General features: G+C 43.9%; 2 protein-coding genes across 6 annotated transcripts in view; one reads left to right on the forward strand and one right to left on the reverse strand.

Annotated features, from left to right (window-relative positions):
• cep164 (centrosomal protein 164) overlaps positions 1-8277 on the forward strand; it is a 34137-nt gene extending 25860 nt beyond the window's left edge. For 2 of the 3 annotated variants that reach the window (XM_086215882.1, XM_086215884.1), the window contains 13 exons: positions 687-818; positions 1045-1240; positions 2608-2730; positions 2941-3084; positions 3345-3428; positions 4214-4590; positions 4733-4882; positions 5395-5533; positions 6399-6501; positions 7018-7374; positions 7460-7532; positions 7651-7770; positions 7920-8277. In XM_086215882.1, coding sequence (XP_086072008.1) covers positions 687-818; positions 1045-1240; positions 2608-2730; positions 2941-3084; positions 3345-3428; positions 4214-4590; positions 4733-4882; positions 5395-5533; positions 6399-6501; positions 7018-7374; positions 7460-7532; positions 7651-7770; positions 7920-8016 — 2095 coding nt within the window. In that variant the 3' untranslated portion in view covers positions 8017-8277. The remainder of the gene's footprint in view (positions 1-686; positions 819-1044; positions 1241-2607; positions 2731-2940; positions 3085-3344; positions 3429-4213; positions 4591-4732; positions 4883-5394; positions 5534-6398; positions 6502-7017; positions 7375-7459; positions 7533-7650; positions 7771-7919) is intronic. The other variant, XM_086215883.1, reaches the window with a different exon arrangement.
• Positions 8278-9137: 860 nt separating this feature from the next.
• Positions 9138-20799, reverse strand: sidt2 (SID1 transmembrane family, member 2). Of its 3 annotated transcripts, XM_086215891.1 has the most exons (27): positions 20008-20799; positions 19792-19913; positions 18510-18674; positions 18337-18382; positions 17840-17941; positions 17226-17309; positions 16959-17124; positions 15436-15529; positions 15182-15240; positions 14944-14970; positions 14001-14039; positions 13839-13916; positions 13658-13720; positions 13180-13295; positions 12976-13049; positions 12526-12592; positions 12364-12437; positions 12155-12278; positions 11728-11845; positions 11479-11615; positions 11235-11343; positions 10892-10968; positions 10544-10590; positions 10342-10447; positions 10151-10261; positions 9882-9995; positions 9138-9798 (listed from the first exon to the last, which is right to left on the reverse strand). In XM_086215891.1, the coding sequence occupies exons 1-27, from the start codon at positions 20251-20253 to the stop codon at positions 9736-9738; spliced, it is 2628 nt and encodes an 875-aa protein (XP_086072017.1). In that variant the 5' UTR covers positions 20254-20799; the 3' UTR covers positions 9138-9735. The 3 variants fall into 3 exon arrangements, with proteins under 3 accessions (XP_086072017.1, XP_086072015.1, XP_086072016.1); XM_086215889.1 differs by lacking the exon at positions 13658-13720; XM_086215890.1 differs by lacking the exons at positions 13658-13720; positions 14944-14970.
• Between the last annotated feature and the right edge of the window lie 86 nt (positions 20800-20885).

Consider the following 20885-nt stretch of genomic DNA (forward strand, 5'->3'; position numbering starts at 1 on the left):
GTGTAGGCAGATTTCAGTGTCTAGTCTTGGCTCCACCTCCTTGATGATGAATGAGTGACAGCACTATTACTCCTACAGGTGATCCTCTTTCCTCAGTCACTCATTGGTTCAGTCCTCCTCGATGGAGGATGGAACTTGTTCCATCTCCAGTGATAATGAGAAGCAATCAGATCAGAACTCTGATTAGAAGAAATTATGTCAATGGCTAGCTTCATTCTAGAGTAATACTCTGACATAATCCCCTTGGTCTAATAAGCCTTTTGAAAAAAAACAAAAAAAACAAGTGGTTTTATCAGTGGAGTGATGTTGACAAAATCCAAAACGTATTGGATGGAGAGCGGGATGACCGTTGTTAAGATGTAACTGCCTCCTAGGCAGTTTTGCAGTCATCCAATTTGGTTGGTAACACTGTGGAAAAACCAGGATCCCTGGAAATATCAGTTCAGGGCTGCAGGCATAAAACTGTAGCCTCCAGGCGGGCAAACACCTTATAATGGTCATATAAGGTTATCGAACCTAAATATGCACTACACATTTTGAAACAACATGGCAGTTGTTCAATCATGACTTGACTATCTACGTTTTATGGAGGCACACTTAAAGAGCAAGTACTAAATCTACGTGAGTATGAAAATCAGAAGATATAAAGTTTCAAACCTGCAGTGTGTGTATTCGCACCTCCTAAGGGCTCTGCGGCAACATCTCCTGTCTGAAAGGAGAGAGGAGGAGGCCAGGCTAAACGAGGAGTCAGAGAGGATGCTGGAGGAAGTCCGAGAGTCCGTCGAGAAGAAGAGGGACATGCAAGAACGCAAATTCAGGTCAGACTTGAAATACGCATGAGGGCAGTGTTTCTGAAAATGAGTTGGCTGTTGTGTTTTCTCTCTGAGATCTTTTTACAGTGGAATTAAAAGACTAACAAAAGTCTTTATTTGGACATGAAAACATATAATTGCTCTCCGAATTATTTTTCAATCAGGATATCTATGAACCAAGTCCATGTAACCCCTCAATATCAAAAGCAAATATACTGCTGTGTGTGCACAGGGAAGAGAGCGAGGCCATGCTGAAGGATTTGCGACATACACTTGAAGAAGAACGGGCAGTGGAGCGTGATAGACTGGAGGCTCAGAAGAGGCGGGACATGGAGCGTCTGAAGGCAGAGTCAGAAGAGGAGCTCCAAACAGAGAGGAGTAGCCTCCAGGAAGGGAGGGCGGAAAAACCAAACTATTTAAAACAGAAGGTAGCTTGTGATGATGAGACTGCTGAGGTGTTAGTGTTCATTAAATTATGTACAGGTTTAGATAGAGCAGGGAGGAGGTCAGCAGAGACGCGTGTGCAGCCGCATTGTTCTAGCAGGTGCGAAACTAAAAAGTTGTATTTGGATCATCCAAGACTCATGTCAATGTCAGGACTGAACTGGGTTGTAGCGACCATGGCTCACTGCACAAGGAGCCTATGGTCTCTCTGTGTCTTCATGTTTTAATAGCTAAAAATAAATTTCCTTGCAGTCTAATGAAAATGAAAATTGCCAGTAAAAACAGGAGGCACATGCTGTCCAATAATCTCAGTAAAGACTGTAAAGGACGTAGGTGGTGGGGAATTACCATCAGCAGGTTTCACCACAAATGGGGATTCCAGCATGTCTGTGATAGGTAAACTGTCATCCATGAACCATGTTTGTGGGTGGCCTCGAGTTCTAGTGACTTCTCTCTCAGTTTCAATTCAGCTCCAATCCTGCAAAAACTGCAAATACAGGAATGACAAGTTACTACCTTTTGCCAACATACCATGGATTATTTGTTTGAAGTGACATGATTTAATGCTAATGCTTACAGAAATTGGGTTTATCTCAGGGTGTCTGAAATGCTGCCAAGTCCACCTTTGGCAAGAAAACACCAGCATCTCAGCAGATTGTTTTGAGGACCACTCTGAGGAAATTATATCCATTATCATAAAGAAGAGAAATGCCTTGGCTACTAAAAAAGGCTGCCCAAAAGGAGCCTGCGGGACTCTGAGGCCACCTGCAGCAAAGTGGCTCCAGCTCTGGTCCAGCACAGCTGACACGAGCAACATCGAAGGGATGCATGAAGGAATCAAAGTAATTACTCCTGCTAGATTTGTACCGATAAGCGATCAGATCTCTATGCAGAAAGGCCTCTCAAAGCGTGAAGAGAAGCTTGTCCAGCAGTCCAAGGCAAAGAGACTGACAAGGAAGTATGAGGCACAAAGCCAAACAAACCAGCATCGGTTTTCACCTGTGTTCAGTGCAGAAGTAAATATAACTGCTGTCCCAGGCCGTTAAGCTACACCCAATACTGCACCAGAATCACCACAGAGAGCTCAACTCCACAGTCAAGACTAAGGAAAGTCAGTGATTCAGTACATCATTCTATGCTAGAGTTGAGTTCATTTAGGTTATTCACCTTTTAAAATGGTCTAAATGCTGTGTATAACGCACTTGAACACAAGACACAATGGGAAACAGAATGAGAACGAAGGGGTTGCACATGTTTCATTTTGCTGGTATACATCCTTGGATTTATCATGTTGTAGATGTTGAAGTTGATAGAATATAACTTCAAATTGGCCTTTACTTTCACCATCCAGTTGGCTGATGTGCTCCAGGAAGTGCGGGAGGAAGTGCAGCGTGATCACGAGAGGAAGCTGGAGCAGCTGAGAGAAGACCACAGGCGAGAGATGAACAACATCAGAGAGAAATACCTGGATGAGGTCTGCTGCTGTGTTTGGGTTTAATTGGACATCAAGAATGATAGTACAATATTTTCAGAAACTTCCGTTAACAAAAAAAACTTTAGAAAAGAGCTAATTGGCAACTGCCGACTGACTGTAACCCTAAAAGAGAGGTGATAAACCCAAGATTTCATGTTCTGTATTCGTAGCCAAGCAAGACATTGATAATCATATATTTGCGTGTTATAGGAAACTGCTCAGAGAGAGCGTCTGCTCTCCACCCTGCAGGAGGAAAGGGAGCGTCTCCAGGCCTCACACACCCTTCAGCTGGAGGAACTCCGCTTGCAGCGCCACGCACGGTTGGAAGACTCGCAGATGACACACTCTCGCAAGGTGAGACGGGTCAGACGTATGCACGCATGTTGCTGAGCTTGTGACATTACATACCCAAAATGGACGTGATACTTCCCATTTCCAGGTTCTATTATCGCTTGGCCTGTGTCGATTTTTTCAATATATCAGACTTTCTTCAAACAAAATGTGGTTCAGCTTCGCAAATTTTTCCTTTTTGTTCACTCAGTGGTGTAAAATAACAGTCACACAAACATATTTCTTATTTCTTGAGAGTAAATCCTGTAAATTTCCTCTTGTAGGAGTCAGAACTACGGGATCTCTCTGATCGGTTGGAGCTGAGAGCTAAAGAGCTGCAGAGCCACGAAGCGATGCTCCAGACAAAGGTCTGTCTCCTATACTGACCACTGGTGACAAATTAAAGGGAAGACCAACACCTGAAAGTGTCTTCGTAAGGTTCTGGGCCACTTCAGGCACCAGAACAGGTTCAGTGAATTATGACACAGATTCAACAAGGGTTCTACCTTCTGTTTGCCAGTTTGTTTACATAAATCTAGGTTGTGTGAGCATGTAGCTCACTGGCCACGTTTGGCAGGGGGGGCTGTCAAAATTGATACCAGCACAAAATAAACAAAAGAAACCCTCCCTCCCTTAAAAAGCTGTGCTGTTGATTTGCATCAGTCTGCTGAGTGCATTCTGCCTGAGTTGTCGCACTTGAAGTCTGCATTATGCCACTGTCCAAGGCTTTTAAAAGGCTTCTCTAAACAGTTAGTATTGACTCGTCATTGATGTGGAAGCATTTGTCTGTGAGCTGCCCCTTGACCACAGAGGTATTGCCGCATTTGCCATTTTTTGACCTCCCTTCTTTCCCATTTGATATTTCCTTGGAACCTACAGAGGAGATGTTTGGTGCAAGCTTTTGTTGTTGTGTTGTCCTGTCATTCATGTACACCCTGATTGATGGAAGACGCATCCGCTCTTTAAACTCTCCCCACCAAAGATGAATCAAGTGCTTGAATGATTATCTTCTTTGTTCTGGTGAATGACAGAGAGGAAATGGTAAGACCTGCCATTTTCCCTCAAGGTGTTCAAGGTAGTATTTTTCGCCCTCCCTCTATATTGGTCATTTGTTATTTACCGTGTGAGTGTGTGCGTGTGTGTTTGTCTCCAGACTTTACCCAGGCTGATCCAGGAGAGAGACCAGCTGAAGCAGGAGCTGGAAAGGATGAGAGAAGAGAAAGCTGAATGTAGGGAACTCATCCATAAGTTGAGGGAGGAGAGGAGTGAGGCCAAGCAGGAGGAAGAGCTACTGAAACGAGAGAGAGACCAGCTGCATGTGGAGCTACAGAGGATGAGAGAGGAGAAAACTCATGCCAGAGAACTCATTCATAAAGCCAGGGAGGAGGCCAAGCAGGAGGAGGAGCGGCTGAGATGGGAGAGGGACAAAGCCAGGGAAGAGAGCAGGAAAGCAAAGGAGGAAAAGGAGCAACTGGAAAGCAAGGTGGCACTACTGCAGGAGAGATGTGATCGTCTCAGTCGCAGAGTCAGGTAAAATTACAGCTTCTGCCCCAGGCATCAAAAAAGGGAACACATCACCGTGGAATAGTTTATACAATGGAGTGCATAATTTCACTGCATGTATCCAAACCTGTAGTTTTACACGGATCACGGTCTTGTTTTGTCCCATCAGTGAGCTGGAAGCTGGCGAAGCAGGGAGCGCACCTAAACAGGACAAGAACGCAGCACCCTCCAGTGACCACAGAGACGCATCACTACATGTAGGCGACTTGGAGGACCCGCCAATCTCCCCTGTTCCTGACAGTCACACCAGCGAGGATGAGTAAGCACAGGAGACACATTTGGCATCATGCAAGAACATCTCTCACGCACAGATTTGTTCTTAAACCACTCATCTGAGCAATTTACAAGAACTTGATGGATACATCAATATTTTCTTCTACGAGATTTTTCTCTTTGATACAAAGAAACTCCAAGAGTGGTGAAGACCTCTCTCACCAGATCCTCAAAACCCACCCAACGTTCTCTGAAGCTTTTGAACTTTGAAGCTGACTAATCGATTGTGTCTGTGTCTTGTTAATGAATCCAAAGACATTTCTAGTTTTAATACTTAGAATTTGCTTTGAAAAGTTTGACCGATTTAAATTATAGGCTCTGACAATCATGTGATTTGAACTCATGGACAATAGCACGGTGGTTTAAATTGACAACGATGCTGGCAAGAATAGATTGACATGTGAACAGTGGTTCATAATTAATCCCAACATTAAACACAAGGATCCATCATAGACAGAACACTGTGTTTATCTAAATCCTACATCTCTTTGTGTCCAGATTCCAACGGTATATCCCCCCACACACTGGATCCATCCAGAAGATCAAACACTTCCTAGAGAGGGAGAGCAGGCTGCTGATGGATGGACAGAATCGCAACCAGGAAGGACGAGTGACTGAGGAGATAAGGGAGCAGCAGGTAGGGAAGAGTGTGTGGACTCATAATTGGTGTGACTACCACCTAGCGTTTGTTTCATCACAGGAGCTTATTCAGATAATCTCCCCTCTTCATCCGTCAACGTGATGGAAATGAGCTTTGGCTTTGTACATTGGTGCAGCGCTTCAGATGCCGCTTCTGCATCTGTCTATGGTTTTTTTTTTACTTGTCCCTTTTTAAATAAATCAAAACAAGGAGACCAGAGATGTTTAGGAGCTGCAGCAGATAATTCAGAGAGGAAACACTCACCTATTAAGGACAGGGGAGCAGCAGCCAGACCACTCTACAGCAGAGGACATCAAGAGAGAACATCAAAACCAACAAAGCAAAAAAAAAGTTCACCTTTGTCATCGCTGGCACCTTACTCTGTGGCAGGGGTAGGCAGCCATGTGCCATGGAGAGCCGTGTGTATGCAGGTTTTCCTTCCAACCAAACACCTTAACAGGTGATCCCACTGGTTAACACTCTTCTGTGGCTGAAGGTGTGTTAATCAGTGGAATCACCTGTTAAAGTGTTTGGTTGCAAGGAAAACCTGCATACACACGGCTCTCCATGGCACATGGTTTCCTACCCCTGCTCTGTGGTGACAAATATACAGTATTTTTAACTATCACTAATTTGGGATCATTTAAATATTTACTGTTTTGATACTAGTTAACCCCTCTAGATAATACTGTCAGCTTCAAATTAACATACAACGGGGAGTTTTAATGATATAAACTGGATCTCTGTGCTAAACTGGTATATCAAATTAAAATATAGCTTTATCAGCTGACAGTTACTTATGTGCAGGCATGTTTTCATACCCGATTTGATTGAAATAGGTCTGGTTTCTGTCTCTTTACAGCCACTTTTCACAGAACTGTCTCGGCTGGCAGGAGAGAGGAAGGTGACCTTCGATGTGACAGATTCTGACCTCAGTAGCACTGTTGACCCTCCAGTGAAAACAGGTATCACACTCATCTCAGGTATCCAGAAAAAAAATGGTTCAACATAATAGAACAGCTGCACTTTGGACTAGCACTCGGATCAGGTTTGCACTGGAAAAAAGGCAAACATTGGTGTGTGTGTGTGTGTGTGTGTGTGTGTGTGTGTGTGTGTGTGTGTGTGTGTGTGTGTGTGTGTGTGCGTGCGTGCGTGCATGTGTCCTGGGGGTAATGGAGAAGTTTTAAGTAAGTATTAAGTGGGGGAGTTCAAGGGGTCTTATATTGGGGTCTTATGTGTGAATGAAGGGGACTATGGGGTGTAGAAGGGACCAGAGAACTGGGGCGGGGTGTTTGCTGTACCACTGTTGTGTTGAAAAAAAGCTGAGCCAGAATGCAAAGCTCTCATTTATTGTACATATTCACCCATTTTCTGTTAGTGTTTATACATACTGATACTGCTACTACATACTGACTTTGCTGCTGAAGTTATATTATTGTCCTTTCCCAGCTAGACGATGTCTTTGCTTCCTTCTATTACAGGAGACCATCCCACTGTCCCAGAATCCAAAGTCCAGGAGTTAACAGAGTCCCTGCAGCAGATCTCAGGCCAGCTCAGCTCTGTCCAAACCGCTCTGGGTTCACTCCAGAGGCAGAGCAGCACCCCTCTTACAGGCTTCCCTCTGTCTCAGCCTCACCCGACACCTGCCCCCACCTCTGTTCACACCCTGGGCCCCACCTTCTTAGCCACCGCTCCCCTGGTAGGGCTCCCAGAGCCGCACTGGAACTGGGTGCCACCAGGCAGCTCCACAGCTGGCCCCATCTTTAGCACTCCTATCACCAGTGGGCTGAGAGCTTCTGATGACATTATCAATAGCCGATGGAGCCAGATCTTCCCTGGTACGAAAACAGCTGGGTTTCTGCTTGAATTGGTCTGAATGATCTGCTGTTGTTTTTGATCTTAAAACATTGTTCTGTTTTGCAGGAGCAGCGATGGAACCGATGGCCTCGAGCAGCTGGAGAACATCCTCCAAATACGCACCATACTCTCCTGCTCGGTATGGTGATCTGAAGTGCACCTTGAATCATGTCATCATCACAGCTTACTTGTAGATGCTCGCTGTCTCAGATGTGCTCACAGCAACACTGATCCTGCATGTGTGTGGTTGATTCTAGCGATCACGGCCGTAGCCTGCAGCCGAAGCAGAATCCAGTGGAGGTGGATGGCCAGAGGCTGCAGGAGGTGATTGACAGCAACAAGAGGTGGCTGGAGATGCGCAAGAAAGATACCAGCATGTATCCTTAGTAGAAGCACACACACTGATCTTATAGCTTAGATGTGATAGCATGAGCAACAGCCTACATCCTGTTACAATCTGTTGTCATGAAGAATACATTTAATTGTCTATATTGTCCCTTTCATTGTCTTTAACTCAACCTCTCAGACCTCTGTTCACTCGCTATCAGGCTCCGCCCACCAGGAGTCGTCTGGTCCAGCTGGGTCTCGATGATAAAAACCAGATACGAGTGTATCATTACTGAGGATTCTGGAGCAACCACGACAGCAAAAGATCAGTGATGTGACCCCTACGCACTGGCCCTCACATGACAGTTCCTCTTTGTTTTCAAAGATGTGCAACACCTTTTCTTATCCACATAATAAATACACACAGCAGTAAATGTGGCACACATGCATTTTGGGTTCACACAGCAGGGCCAAACCATACCCTGTCCACCAATTCAGGCTTTTCTTTCCTACACATCCTTACACACACACACACACACACACACACACGCACACACTACAAAGATTTTCAGGGAAAGTCTGGCCTCTTCAGCTGTGACTTGAGTAGCTACAGCATGTTTAGGAAGCCACATATCACAAAAAAGCTAGGACTTTTATGGATAATAGAAGTTTTAAAGCACTTAAAATCCTGTTTACAAATTACAGCCTCATGCCAGTGGTGTAGTAAAAAGTTAGATCACTATGTGATGAGTGTAAGTTTAGACAATCAGTGTTGTTAAAGTTTACAATATTAAAAGAAAATAAGTCACCCTCCCCCTTAACGGCTTGAATCTTGAATATTCATTAGGTGTGCATTGATTCAGTGTTGTGAAAATATGAGTTAACATTTCATTGCTGAACATTTCCAGATATGAATGACTTGTCTTCATGTTGTGAACCTCATCCAGACTGTGGTGCAAATAGGACTCATAGGCTGGAAATAGCTGTATTTTTCTATGAAATATTTTAATAAATATAATTTTATATAAGATTGTATATTCTTGCATTTCTTATACACCGATCCTATTAGGAGAAGGCATGGTAGTGCAGGGGTTAGCACTGTCGCCTCACAGCAAGAAGGTCCCGGCTCGGGAATGAGGTCACTCTGTGTGGAGTCTCCATGTTCTCCCTGTTCCTGTGTGGGTTCTCTCTGGTACTCCAGCTTCCTCCCACAGTCCAAAGACATCAAGAGGGGACGAGGCTGATTGATACTCTAAATTGACCGTAGGTGTGACTGTGAGCGTGAATGATTGTCTGTCTATATGGATGGATGGATGATTGTTTTCACTTTAACACAGATAATTGAAGTTAATGAACCAAATCTGCATCTAGCATAATATTTCAAATCCCAAGAGGCAGAGAAGACAACATATTGAAAAAGACCTTTATTCAGTAACTGCTCATTACCAGGTTTGACGTACAGTGCAAAAAGTTACCTTCGCAGTCAGACTTGAGGGCAGTTAAGAAGAATACAATCAATACTCTCCAACGAGAAGGACGCTAGCTTGATCGGACCACTTGGAGCACAGTATACATGATTAGAACACTGAAGGCCACTGACAGACAGGACGTTCTCACAGGTATAAACACACACACCCGTACAAACAGCATACAAAGAGTCCTTTCAAAATGCATCATTGACAAGTTAGTCAACTGTAAAATAAGTTAATTCAGACTGGTCTAGCATGAGTGTACATTATCTTCATCATCAGCGGTAAGTAAACATCAATCACAATAGTTAACTTGACCATGGCAGCAAGAGGGGACAACCCAATTCTTGATTGGCACTCAAGTGTCCATAATCATGGAAGGGGGAGCGAACGCCCTTCCTGATTGGCTGCAAGAAGCAGAGACATGCCCATCGATGGCCTGAAAAAAAGGCTACTGGCTGTGCTTATTGACAACATGGCGACAGTGTGAGAGTGACAATAAGGCAGAGAGAAAGAGCAGAGCTCATCACTGAAGATCTGACAAATCTAGAAGACGTAGATCTTGTCTCTCTGGACGGTGTCGAGGTCGTCATCCATAGTCAGGAGGACCTAAATGGAGACGTGGGTTGTGAGGAGTCAGCTATGTTGCAGCCAGTGATAGCAAAAGACAAACACAACCAAGACATATTTACCAGGAAAGATCCAAACATGGCGATGGAGGAGAGGAAGTGCCAGATGTCGTGGTCATCAAAGAATGAAAGTAAGATACAGTCCCTGTTGTGCTCACGAGATTCTGCTGGAGTTTTCTGTTTAAGGAGAATCAAACTCATGTAACAAAGGCTTCCAAAGAGAACATGATACTGCATCGATGTCATGAGCACTTAAACTCAAATGAAGGGCAAGATACTAAAAGATTCTTAGTATGTGTGTGTGTGTGTGTGTGTGTGTGTGTGTTACTGACCTCCCAGGTGCTGAGGCCCTGGAAGAAGAAATATAGCGCAAAGCCCCACACCACAGCCGTGAAGAGAATACAGACCAGTGCAAGACACTGGATCTTCTCACCACTCCGCAGCTGAGCACACACAACAAATTGCTTTTGGTTGGACTATCCATTTTTATCTTCTTCTACATGTTCTATAAACAAACACACACCTTCATGATAATGTAGAAGGCAAAGTAAAGCAGCAGGTTGCAGATGGCGATAGCCAGCAGGTAGGAGGCGAAGTCATTGGGTCTCTCGATGAGGCCATAGGCTGCCCTGCAGAGAGGCAGCGGGATGAGTGCGTGAGAGAGGACAAACACAGAGATGATGTTTAAATTGCTGCAGAAAGTGACCTCGGAGCAGTTTACTTACAGAGACCAGTTGACGATGTTCCCCATCACCAGCAGAACCATGCGATCCTAAGACAGATGGGGAGAGATGACACAGAGGCAGAAAGATGAAGCAAATTAGCTCTCTACTCCAGCACATTTGCCTCAAAATACAAACAATACAGGAAAAAGGGAAATTAGAGCATCGTCTACATCTGTCTGCATTTATGACTAAATAGAGATTAAGTTAATTAGATGAAGCTGCCCTGCATGCAAACAAGCAACACAACAGCAGCACGTATATTTCCTGTGTTATTAGGGTATCTGATGCTTTATTGGAGGAGAGATGGTACCTTGATGTCATGACAGAAGGATACAGGCTTTTACTCACTATGTACATAGGGCCGCTGCACTGTCGAATGCAGTCGGTGTAGACGATGTAAACCATCCTTCGCAGGATCCCAGCATCTGAGACACAAACACACACAGATGTAAGACTGAGGTGTGTGTGGAATCAACATCACACTAGGAGACCGTACAATAAACCCAAGTCATGACTATTTATCTATGGTATGAAGTAACACCTGCTGTTAATGATGTTCCTCTGCATTTAAAAAGTAAATTTAATGTTTCTGTTCAGTTATGCTACATTGTGTGAATAATGAACTACCACCACTAATATTTTCCCGTTAGCCTCCCGCGCAACTGAGTGTACTTTGCGACTTTGATCTTACCGAGCCTCCATCGGCCCATGTAGTAGAGCTGAGTGCTGAGGAGAAGTGTGGCAAGAATGTGGATCACAGAGAAAATGATCCAAAACACCGTGTTTCCTTTTCCAAACACCTGCAAAACACAAATCACCACAAGTTAGTGGGAAATGTCGTCAATGGTTGTGTTGTAGTGTGCTTAGCTTTGTTATTGTGAATGTGTGTGTGTGTGTGTGTGTGTGTGTGTGTGTGAGCGCGCACGCGTGCATACCACTCCCAGAACAGAGAAGAAGATGACAGCAGCTAGACAGGCATAGGCAGTGTAAGCGCTCGCGTTGATGTCTGGGTGTCTCTTCTGGTACAGCTTCAACATACACAGTCCAGCGATCATGTACATGAAGGACGTGTCTGCAAAGCCAGACACACACAGACCCCCACCAGCACAGTTTTGATCAACACTGTTGCAGAAACAAACACAAATACGACTTCAGCTACATGGTCGGGACACATGGAGTCATACCAAACTGGAAGTTGGTGTAGTTGGGGCAGACATGGTAGCAGGCACTGAGTAAGCCCTCCATCATGAGAGCCGTTCCCATAGCATAGAACAGACCAAAGTGCTTTGGGATGCCGCATTCCTAAACCACAAACAAAGCCAGGACAGGTAGACAGAGAAATGAAATTTACAGTCCAGATATTAAATGACCCACTGAGGGGAAAAAAATCAATACTCCCCCTTCATGGCAAGTTTAGTGAATTGATAACAACACAAATGACTGCGTAAACCTGAAGGTCTTCAAAAAGGGTCCTCATCAAAACAAGGAGTCTTTTTATTTGCGTACAGGCGTGCTTCAATGAGCACTTAAAATCACTTGAACTCTGGCACTGTATTTGTGAGGTAGGAAAAAGCTCACAGTGTTGTCATTATCAGTGTCTATGTGTCTTACCAGCGCGTTAAGGTCGTTGCGGACAAGCGCTCTGTTGTGGACGATGTCCCTTTTGAGGACAATGAGGAGGAAGAGAAGCCCCAGCATCACGTAGCCCAGGTTACTGAGGATGTTGTTGAATGCACTGTGTGGGACAGTGGCTAGGAGTCAGTCAGGGCGCTACATTAAGTTTGCTGCTTTTAGCTGTAAGATTACACAACCACACACACCTGAGAGCTCCGAGCGGGTGGGCACACATGAAGTTGTAATAGCAAATGTCCTGGTTTCCTGTGACATTGACAACCTGAAGAGAAAGGAAGATCAACATTCATTGAGACTGTGAATATATTTAGACAACAACTGGAACGATGTTACATGGTGGCTCAGCGTACCGTCTGATACGTGATAACCAGCTGGACCACTGGCAGGGCGTAGAACACAGCAATGGTGGCAATGTTCCTGGTGGGAGGACAAGCAGGAGACCTGTTAAGACTTCCGAGCAGATACCTGCCAAGTTTCACCAAACATGGTGGGGTACAGGCCAAGGAAGATCCAAGTAAGGGTTGTTTTTTTCCACTTTGATGTCAGGTTTGATGTCAAGAGTGATGGCCCACTCACCACTCGTTGTGGCCTCAATTAGGGACCGACCATGAAAGCAGCAGGGGCCGAACGTTTGCCTTATGGGCTACGAGTGCTTTCTAGTCACAACTGGGGTCTTAGGTGAACTTTACTGCACTATTACTATCAGAAGTTATAAAACCGCTGACTGTTGTGATCACAGGATAACTAAATATCACACAGCATGTTAGTAAAATGGGTTTGAGACTTGTGAAGTCACTCACCAGAAGTAGATTTGATATTTCTTGCTGAGGACCCTCTTGTCTTTTCGGGCCAGGTCAGACACACACAGATATTTCTGGAACAAGCAGAGGACATCATTGAAGACACTCAGCAGGTGAAGACAAGCAACAAAAGGTTCAAATATCTGTCATGATTTCATCTCCATCACAATCCAACTAGTACGCTGCTGCAGAGATGAGGCATACCTTAGTGCGGACGATGTTTTTGTCAGAGTTGATGTCATCCAGCGTGTCATAGTCATCCTCCTCCACAGAGCTCAGAGACTCCTGCCTGCTTCGTCCGATACTGTCCAATGATCGTTCTGGTGGGGGAGAGAAATAAAAGAGCTCTCAGTGACATTCAGACAAGCTGAGCAAGAACAAGGTCGACGGATTCGAGAGACTTCTTTTGAAGGTGCAAAAGCATTGCCACACATTTGAGAATTTCTTTGCAATTTATTGGTTTTCAAATATCTGACAGGACAATGATTGCTGGTGCTTTGATCTTTGCACTGTGATGTTTTATTGTTCATTTCAGCGTCATCAGATTAGACGTGTTATTTATTGTTTTTCAACAGAATCACCCTTAAACCAAACTGAGCCCTGTTCAAGGAGCGCCAACATCTAACTCTCATTAATGTACGATTGCGTTTGATTGATTCCAATTACGCCGCAAGTGTGTCACCGATGCGGATGGCAATGTGGTGCAGGTGATTGAGGAATGGTCGACGTTTGAAAGGCTCCTGTCCTGATGGGCAAACACACAGAAACACAATGAGGGGCAGGCAGCCAACTGCAGGGGGGGGCATGATGGGTGATGAGAAATATGCCAGGTGACAGTGGCAGGAAACGGCGTTCTTCCATACCCATGTATCCATAGTTGTTATCAGTGGATGCGGCGCTGTCAGTGATGGCCTCTGAACTCAGCGTGCTGCAGTTGTCAGCTGGTGGGGAAGACGGTGAAAATATGAAGAGATAATCAAAACCAAACCAGTTTCCCCATTTGAGGGAAAACTACCACAACTCACCGATGGAGCCATATTCATATGGGGAAGCTGGAGTCTTGCCTGTAGATAGACAAACACACACACACACACACAAACTCAATTATGTTAACAAAATAAGAGCGTCACTATAGCCGATTCCTTTTAGTGTTTCAACACTTCAATGGTCGACTAAAACGCAGCTGCAGCTTAATGGTTAGTGGAAGACATGATGGAGGCATGCGGGGAGCCACTCAGAAAGGTCTTTCTTCAAAATATATAAAAAAAAACAAAACAAAACAAAAAACATTTAAAAATATACAGGGTTGCTACAGGTTCAATTGAAGGAGATTTAAGAACAACTTTGAATCAAATCTAAGACCTACATCACACCCCTAACCTACAAAAGGTTCCAAAGTCTGGCCAAAGCTTGGTTGCTAGGTGTGCAGTTGTTGGCTGGTTGTCCCGTGATCATTTCGACAGGGGCTGTAAAGTTTGCGGCTGTTGGTTTCGTGTGGATTTATTTTCATGCAAACTCTTCAGGGAAACTGACACAATCATCATGTTGTTCACTTTGCAATCTTGACTTTTCCACACACATTTAACATGAGAGAGAATTAATTGCAGCATAACATCAATCAAAATCATATTTCAGAGCAAAATACACATTTTAGATCAAACTTAAAGAATTTTGGTGACTAAAATTCTGATTATCAAATCTACGACTATTTAAGATTCTGCAGGAACCCTGAATATTAAAAAAGACTGCTGCAGCAACTGTAGTGTGAGCGTGTCCTGTTGTTTAAAATCACACGGGTGACGTGGCACTGATGCACAGTGAAAAGCGTTCATTATGTAAAGAAGCACAAATCAGCAGTGTTTCCAGTGCTTTTGTTAGAATTGTGAACTTTACTGTAGGGGGAAAAAAGTAAGTGAGCTAATGCATGCAGAGCAAAAAAGGGCAGTGATAGGAACTATGTCGTTATACCGTCTCCGTTTTTCCCGAGCAGAGAAGCTGAACCACACGTTAGCAGGAGGGAGAGAGAGTGAAAGACACATTCAGTACACACAGACATGTTCAAATCAACACTAAACGGGGTAATTATCTATTTTGTTAGAAAATGTATAAACTATTCCACAATGTGACTTAAAAAAAATGGTATACTCCAGCCCCCCTATTGGAAGCCTCTGATAGGCCAGTCCATCTGCGCTAGTTGCTGGGTTACCTGTCTCAGCAGGCGACATGTCAGCAGGATTCTCAAACACCTCTCTCCTCTTATTCATTCTGCACAAACAGAGAGGGAGCGATGCAAATGAGCAACATTAGTATTCAGTCTGTAGTTCTTCTTCTTGCAGTGCACTCGTGCGAATCTACATCCTTTGATCGCAAACCAAGATCTCTTGAGTTAAACCGAGCTGCTCTAACATGAAACCTCTACAAGCTGATGTTTTAGCAGCGGAGACAATGGCAAAATCTTACCGCTTGTTCTCGAAACAGGCCACCAACAGGGTGAGCAGGTAAAAGGAGAGGAAAATGCCCAGACAGAAGAGCATGCCCATCACATACACCTCCGCTGCAGAGAGAGGACACAGATGTATTCAACAGGGTTCCTTCAACTTCTAGCATCAAATTCAAGCACTTTTTAAGCCCTCTCAAGGTACGCTGTCGGGATTTCCCGGCCTGGTGTACCAGCGCAATTTTTTGTGTGGATATTGAGGCTTTAATGTGGTATTACACATATCCTGACACTTCCCGCACTTCAGCTATGTCGTGTGCCACTGTTCCATACCATGCACCAAATAAATTAATACTCAAGACACTGCACCAATGTCATAAGACTTGTGCCGCACTGCACCGTGTGGCAATATTGTGGATTAAATCGGAGATGTAGGTATGGAGCATTTTTCATAGTGATAAAAATCTTGCTTATGTCACGGGCATCATTACTGCAGAGTGCTGAGAAGGAATAATCAAAATGTTGCTTCTAGAGAGAGTTACATGATATAATCTGCTGACATACATTGCATCATATTAAAGATTTCTTATTTTTCCCATTTTTTTGATTATACAAATCAGTAAAGGCAAAATATAAATATCCTACTCCTGTCAGCCAAGTCTTATCTTATCCACCCGACTATGTCACCGAATCACATTTGACCTTATGTGTCGCAGATGCAAACCAACAAACCATAAAAAACAAAAGGAGAATCACGGCAAATCAACATTCTGCTGTCATAATTTGCTTTTAGTATAGTCCTATGTTGTTTCTGAAATTATCCCACACATCCTAAAAAGCGAAAATGAGTCACTGTCTGGATTCAACAGCAGATCTGTGGTCAGTTACAATGAGTTACTGTGCAGAACAAATCCTAAAGTGTCACCTGCTGCAGTTCAGCATACACACCTGGTTGGCCAGCGTCTGTTCTGCTCGATTAAACAGTTGTGTCATTCACCCGCGACAGCCCCGATTACTCAAAAACTATATAACCCGATCATCATGTGACTCTCACCGACGAGCCACCCATCTCGAACAGCACACCCACCATGCAGCATGCCTCTGGGTTCCCGTTTGGATTCTGTGCACTTTTTTTTTTTTTTTTAAGACTACTGACTGGAAAGTTGTCTGCCACGATATCCCTTTTCATCAATGTACACTTTAAAACAAAAAAACATGACAAACTGAACAGGCCTGAATAGTTGTAGAGCTTTTTTGTTTTTGTTATTTCATGAGCATTTTCAGCTGTTTCGTGGAACTCACAGGGAGTAAGAAAGCACAGAAGAGTTTCACAATTGTTCTTACATGCAATTTAGCATTGAAGCTGCTCATATGCCTGTTTCGTGCATGACGCCCACTGTGTTTGGATGTGGGCTGCAAGGAGACAGTCGTCTGTTTGCATCCTGCCAAACACAGCTGGTAAATGAGGCTTAAAACATATTCTATCGTGTGTAAAGAATTTCAGAAAGACTCTTGATTCTTTGTCCCATTTGCAGATGTGACTTACACTTTATAGCAGGCGAGACAACAACATCAAGAATCTTGCTGCGGTTCCCGGCTTCTATTAGCTCATCAGGGCGCAGTGGGTAGAAGCGCAGGGGGCCGCCGCACGCCTCGTCCTCTGTTTTTACCACGACCACCACATAAAAACTGTTGCTGGGAAAATCTTTTCTCTGGATGACAAAAAGAGACAACAGAAGATGCGATAGGATTTTGCACAGTGATGGCATGTACTGTATACTCCAGGCTTTAATTCCTTTAAATTAATCACAACCTGCACTGTGATGGCGCCTTTTTTAGTCATAGTCTGGTACATGCCGATGAAGGCCACGTTATTGTCGAGGTCATACACAGGGCACTGAAAAGAGAGAGAAATAAAAGAAAGATTTTATGATAGAATAATAAAATGTAGAAAGCCCTTTTACACTTGAGTCATTTCACAGTGACATCAGCAGTGGACTGTTCTGTCTGCAGGGATTTTTATTCAGAGGGTGGAGGGTAATAGGACTGACAACATTCCCCATTTAACAGGATCTGTAAAAGTGCCCTCAAGTGGTGGAACAGAGTCCTTGCACGCAGACCACAATGATGAGGGCCAATTGAGGACAGTAGCAGTGCACTCAGTAGTGCAGAGCAATAAAGGGAGGAGAAGTGAACCACCACAGCCGAACATTAGTGTTTGGCGAAAAGATGACATGTTCGCTAGCATGGGGCTAGCTTTAGCTTCGGTGTGTAAGCTAGCCTCTGATAGTACAAGAGGAGGAGGGAGGCGATGGAGTGGAGAGAAAAAAATTAAAGCCAGTCTCACAAATGAGAATATGGATTAATAAAGGGGATAAAAAAAATTTGACAAACACTCAGGGACACTAGTGGGAGGAGTGACTGTACCTGGATGTCCTGGATGGACATGACGGAGCAGGGGAAGTTCATATCTGAGCTAACCTTGACTATTACAGTGTCCACCCCATCTGGAAAGTCATACTTGAAATACTAAGAGAGAAGGTGACAGACAAAGGGGGGAAAAAAAGAAGATTTTATATTAATGTAGCATTTCAACAAAAAAGAAACAAAATGAAAAAGAGGCAGATTTATCACAAGACAACCTACAGCGATGAGTCATTTTTAACCCACACATCTGATTTCATGAGAAACTTCATCTGAAAGGTGCCATTTAGTCAGCAGAAAAACAGAACTTGTTTTTTACGTGTCAAAAAGCAAAACTTCAAATCAAAAGTCCCACCCAACTCTTTTTCTGGTTGCATTTCCTTTTCACTTTGCTTCCTGATTATTCCCACCCACCCATCCCCACCCTGTCTGCCAGAGCACTTACTGTCTTCAATTTACGGTAGTAAGAACACTCAAAGCAATGCAATCAAACTGCATACCTGAGGTTGAGATGGGGAAGCGGTGAAACTGAATTTCTTGTCTGTCCTGTCATCAAAGTGGAAATACCATGATGTTAGTGTGCGCAAACGGCAATCGTAACCTCCAAATGAAAACTAGTCCAGGCAGCTTTGGTGCTGCACATGGTGCTAGTTTGATAGCAGACATCACTCACTGCAGGGTGAAGCTTTCAACACGGCTGACCCTGAGCTGGTAGTTTGTACCCTGGCTGGACAAAGTAGACACGTCCACAAAGAAGAACTGGGTCTCTGAGGCGGCCCGGGTCGGAGGCTGGCACAGTGTGCGACCCAAATGATTGTAAGGGTACTTCCTTTGGTAGCTGTAAAGACCAAGAGTTTGACAAACAGAGAAAAGAAGAATATGATAACTTTGTTCTCATCCAAAATTGTTTTAATTAACTAAAACTTAATTTTAGTCTAATTCATTTTATGTTTTGTAGTTTTCTATTTGTTGACAGATTATATTGACTGAAAATATGGAGGAGCGTTTCAAAGAAATCACATGACAGAAGCTACATGAATCACGACTTCCCTCTGGTAACTGTGAGGTCATTAGTTCACAGTACGCTGGGGCCCTCTGGAGGATCTGAGAGAGGTGGTGAAGGTCCGAGGGTCATTATTGACCAGCAAAAGCATTTTTGGCCCAATGACTGCACAAGCAACACCACGTCAAGGGTATTCTGGTGTTACACAACCACACGAGTGTGAGAAACACAGATGGGGAGTTGGGCAACCGCCTGGACTTTCAAGCTCTTATGAAATTCTAATGTACTAACATTTGCTGATCTAAAAGAACCAGAATTTACAACACTCACAACTTTCTATGCCATGTAACCTTAAGTCATAATAACCACACATTATGGTTAACAGTCCCAAGGAGGAACTTCATATAATTATATTATGAACAGTGAGCATGTCCACAGATTATTACGAAGACTTCAAATCTAACTCAGTTCCGATTCAGAGTTGAAGTTTGCCCTTTCAGTTCAGTGATAAGAGCTTTTTGCAGTTTAAGTAGTGTAAAAATATGCCATGGTAAAGAGATAATCTCTACCTCTTGCCTTCTTTTATGCACTTACTCGGTCCAAGAGAGTAAAGATCAAACTCCATTTGATTTCCAGATATTATGAAGCACTGCTCTATACGCTAAATAAAAATGCAAGCTATGAATCACTGGTGCACACCCAAAAGAGCTACGGTCAAGTGTCAGACACATTGCACACGCTCACTTTGGCAAATTGTTAAATTTATAAATGTGATTTACTGAGATCAGACTGGCAGCAAAGGGAAAGCAAAACATCTGATTGGTGTTGTAGCTGACAAAGTAGCAAATGAAAAAGATTAATGGATCACTCAATCTAGACAAGACTTTTTTTTTTTTTTTTAAACGGGTCTGCATCCTGAAAGCTTAATTGATATGGGAAGCAGGCTACTCACAGGCCTCTTAGGATGAGGGGGACCTGGAATGAGAGCACAGCTTGCTTCTGCCTAATCACAAACAGGATGGTGCTCTTCAAATCCTGTGACGAGACATCCACAGACACACGCACCCCCTCGGTCTGAAATGAACAGAAAAAGCAAAAAAATCACTTGCCCAGACTCTTTAATATCAGGGTGACGAGTAGAATGAATGGTTAGGCGAAGTAGACTCACTTTATTCCTGGATACCGTGTGATTAAAAGCATAGATGGTCTGGTTTTCACTTGTCGCCGAGTCATTATAAGTGATATCAAATTCGGCATCTTTCTGGATCACATTCTTCGTCTCCCATACCGTCGCACTGCCGCAACCAATGTGGGTCACACAGAACCAGAGCAAGGCTGCGACTGCTGGCCGCAACCAACAAGAAGGTCCAGAGGTGCTTTTATGTCGAGATTTCCAGCGACTCCTTGATACCATTTTGTCTGACGGCGTCGTTCAAAATTGGCTGCCTTAATGTTATTCCAGCATGTTAAAAACTCCACCCTATTCGGCAACAAATGACCAGCTGGCAAAGTGGCTAAAAGTTAAAACTGTCAGTCGCAGCAATGGCCAACAATAACAGCTGCTAACAGACGAGGGGGATGTTTACGTTAGCTAACTAGTTTTTCCTCCGCCGATAAAACATCTAAGACAGCCCCGAAGCTATCATAAGACAAATGACACGGATTTCAAAACGACAAAAGCATAACAATTATCAGTTCCTCCTCCTCTGCAACGCCGAAGCCTGACAGGCTACCTGCTACTATTAGCATTGTGAGCTAGTACGGTGGCGAGGCAGTTCCGTGTTTTGATCCCGGAGTTCAATTCCAGCGTGTCGGAGGAGGGAAAAAAGCACAGTATTTCCCAGATGGTTTAAAATACTCGGTAGTAAGGGCCTGTAAAATTCTTTGAGGCGCTGTCATCGAAGGAGTATTTCTCCCAGGAAGGATGAAGGTGTTATTGATGTGTTTACAGTTTAATAAATCTGTGCCACTAGCTCCCCCTTGCGGTGATATTTTCCCTTCTTATTCTTTTGTTGTAAGTCAGTTTTCAGGCACATTGACGCCTTC

Source organism: Aulostomus chinensis, chromosome 10 (genome assembly GCF_037954235.1).
Source record: "Aulostomus chinensis isolate RoL2024-O1b breed Wild chromosome 10, RoL_Achi_v1.0, whole genome shotgun sequence".
Taxonomy (NCBI): Eukaryota; Metazoa; Chordata; class Actinopteri; order Syngnathiformes; family Aulostomidae; genus Aulostomus; species Aulostomus chinensis.

Excerpts from the sequence above, each read along its gene's own strand:
- sidt2 (XM_086215891.1), bottom strand. The coding sequence starts at position 20,253 with ATGGTATCAAGGAGTCGCTGGAAATCTCGACATAAAAGCACCTCTGGA. Across the intron at positions 11,616-11,727 it reads CTACACCAACTTCCAGTTTG|ACACGTCCTTCATGTACATG; the intron begins GTATGACTCCAT and ends CTGGCTTTGCAG. Across the intron at positions 10,448-10,543 it reads AACATCGTCAACTGGTCTCT|GGCAGCCTATGGCCTCATCG; the intron begins GTAAGTAAACTG and ends GCCTCTCTGCAG.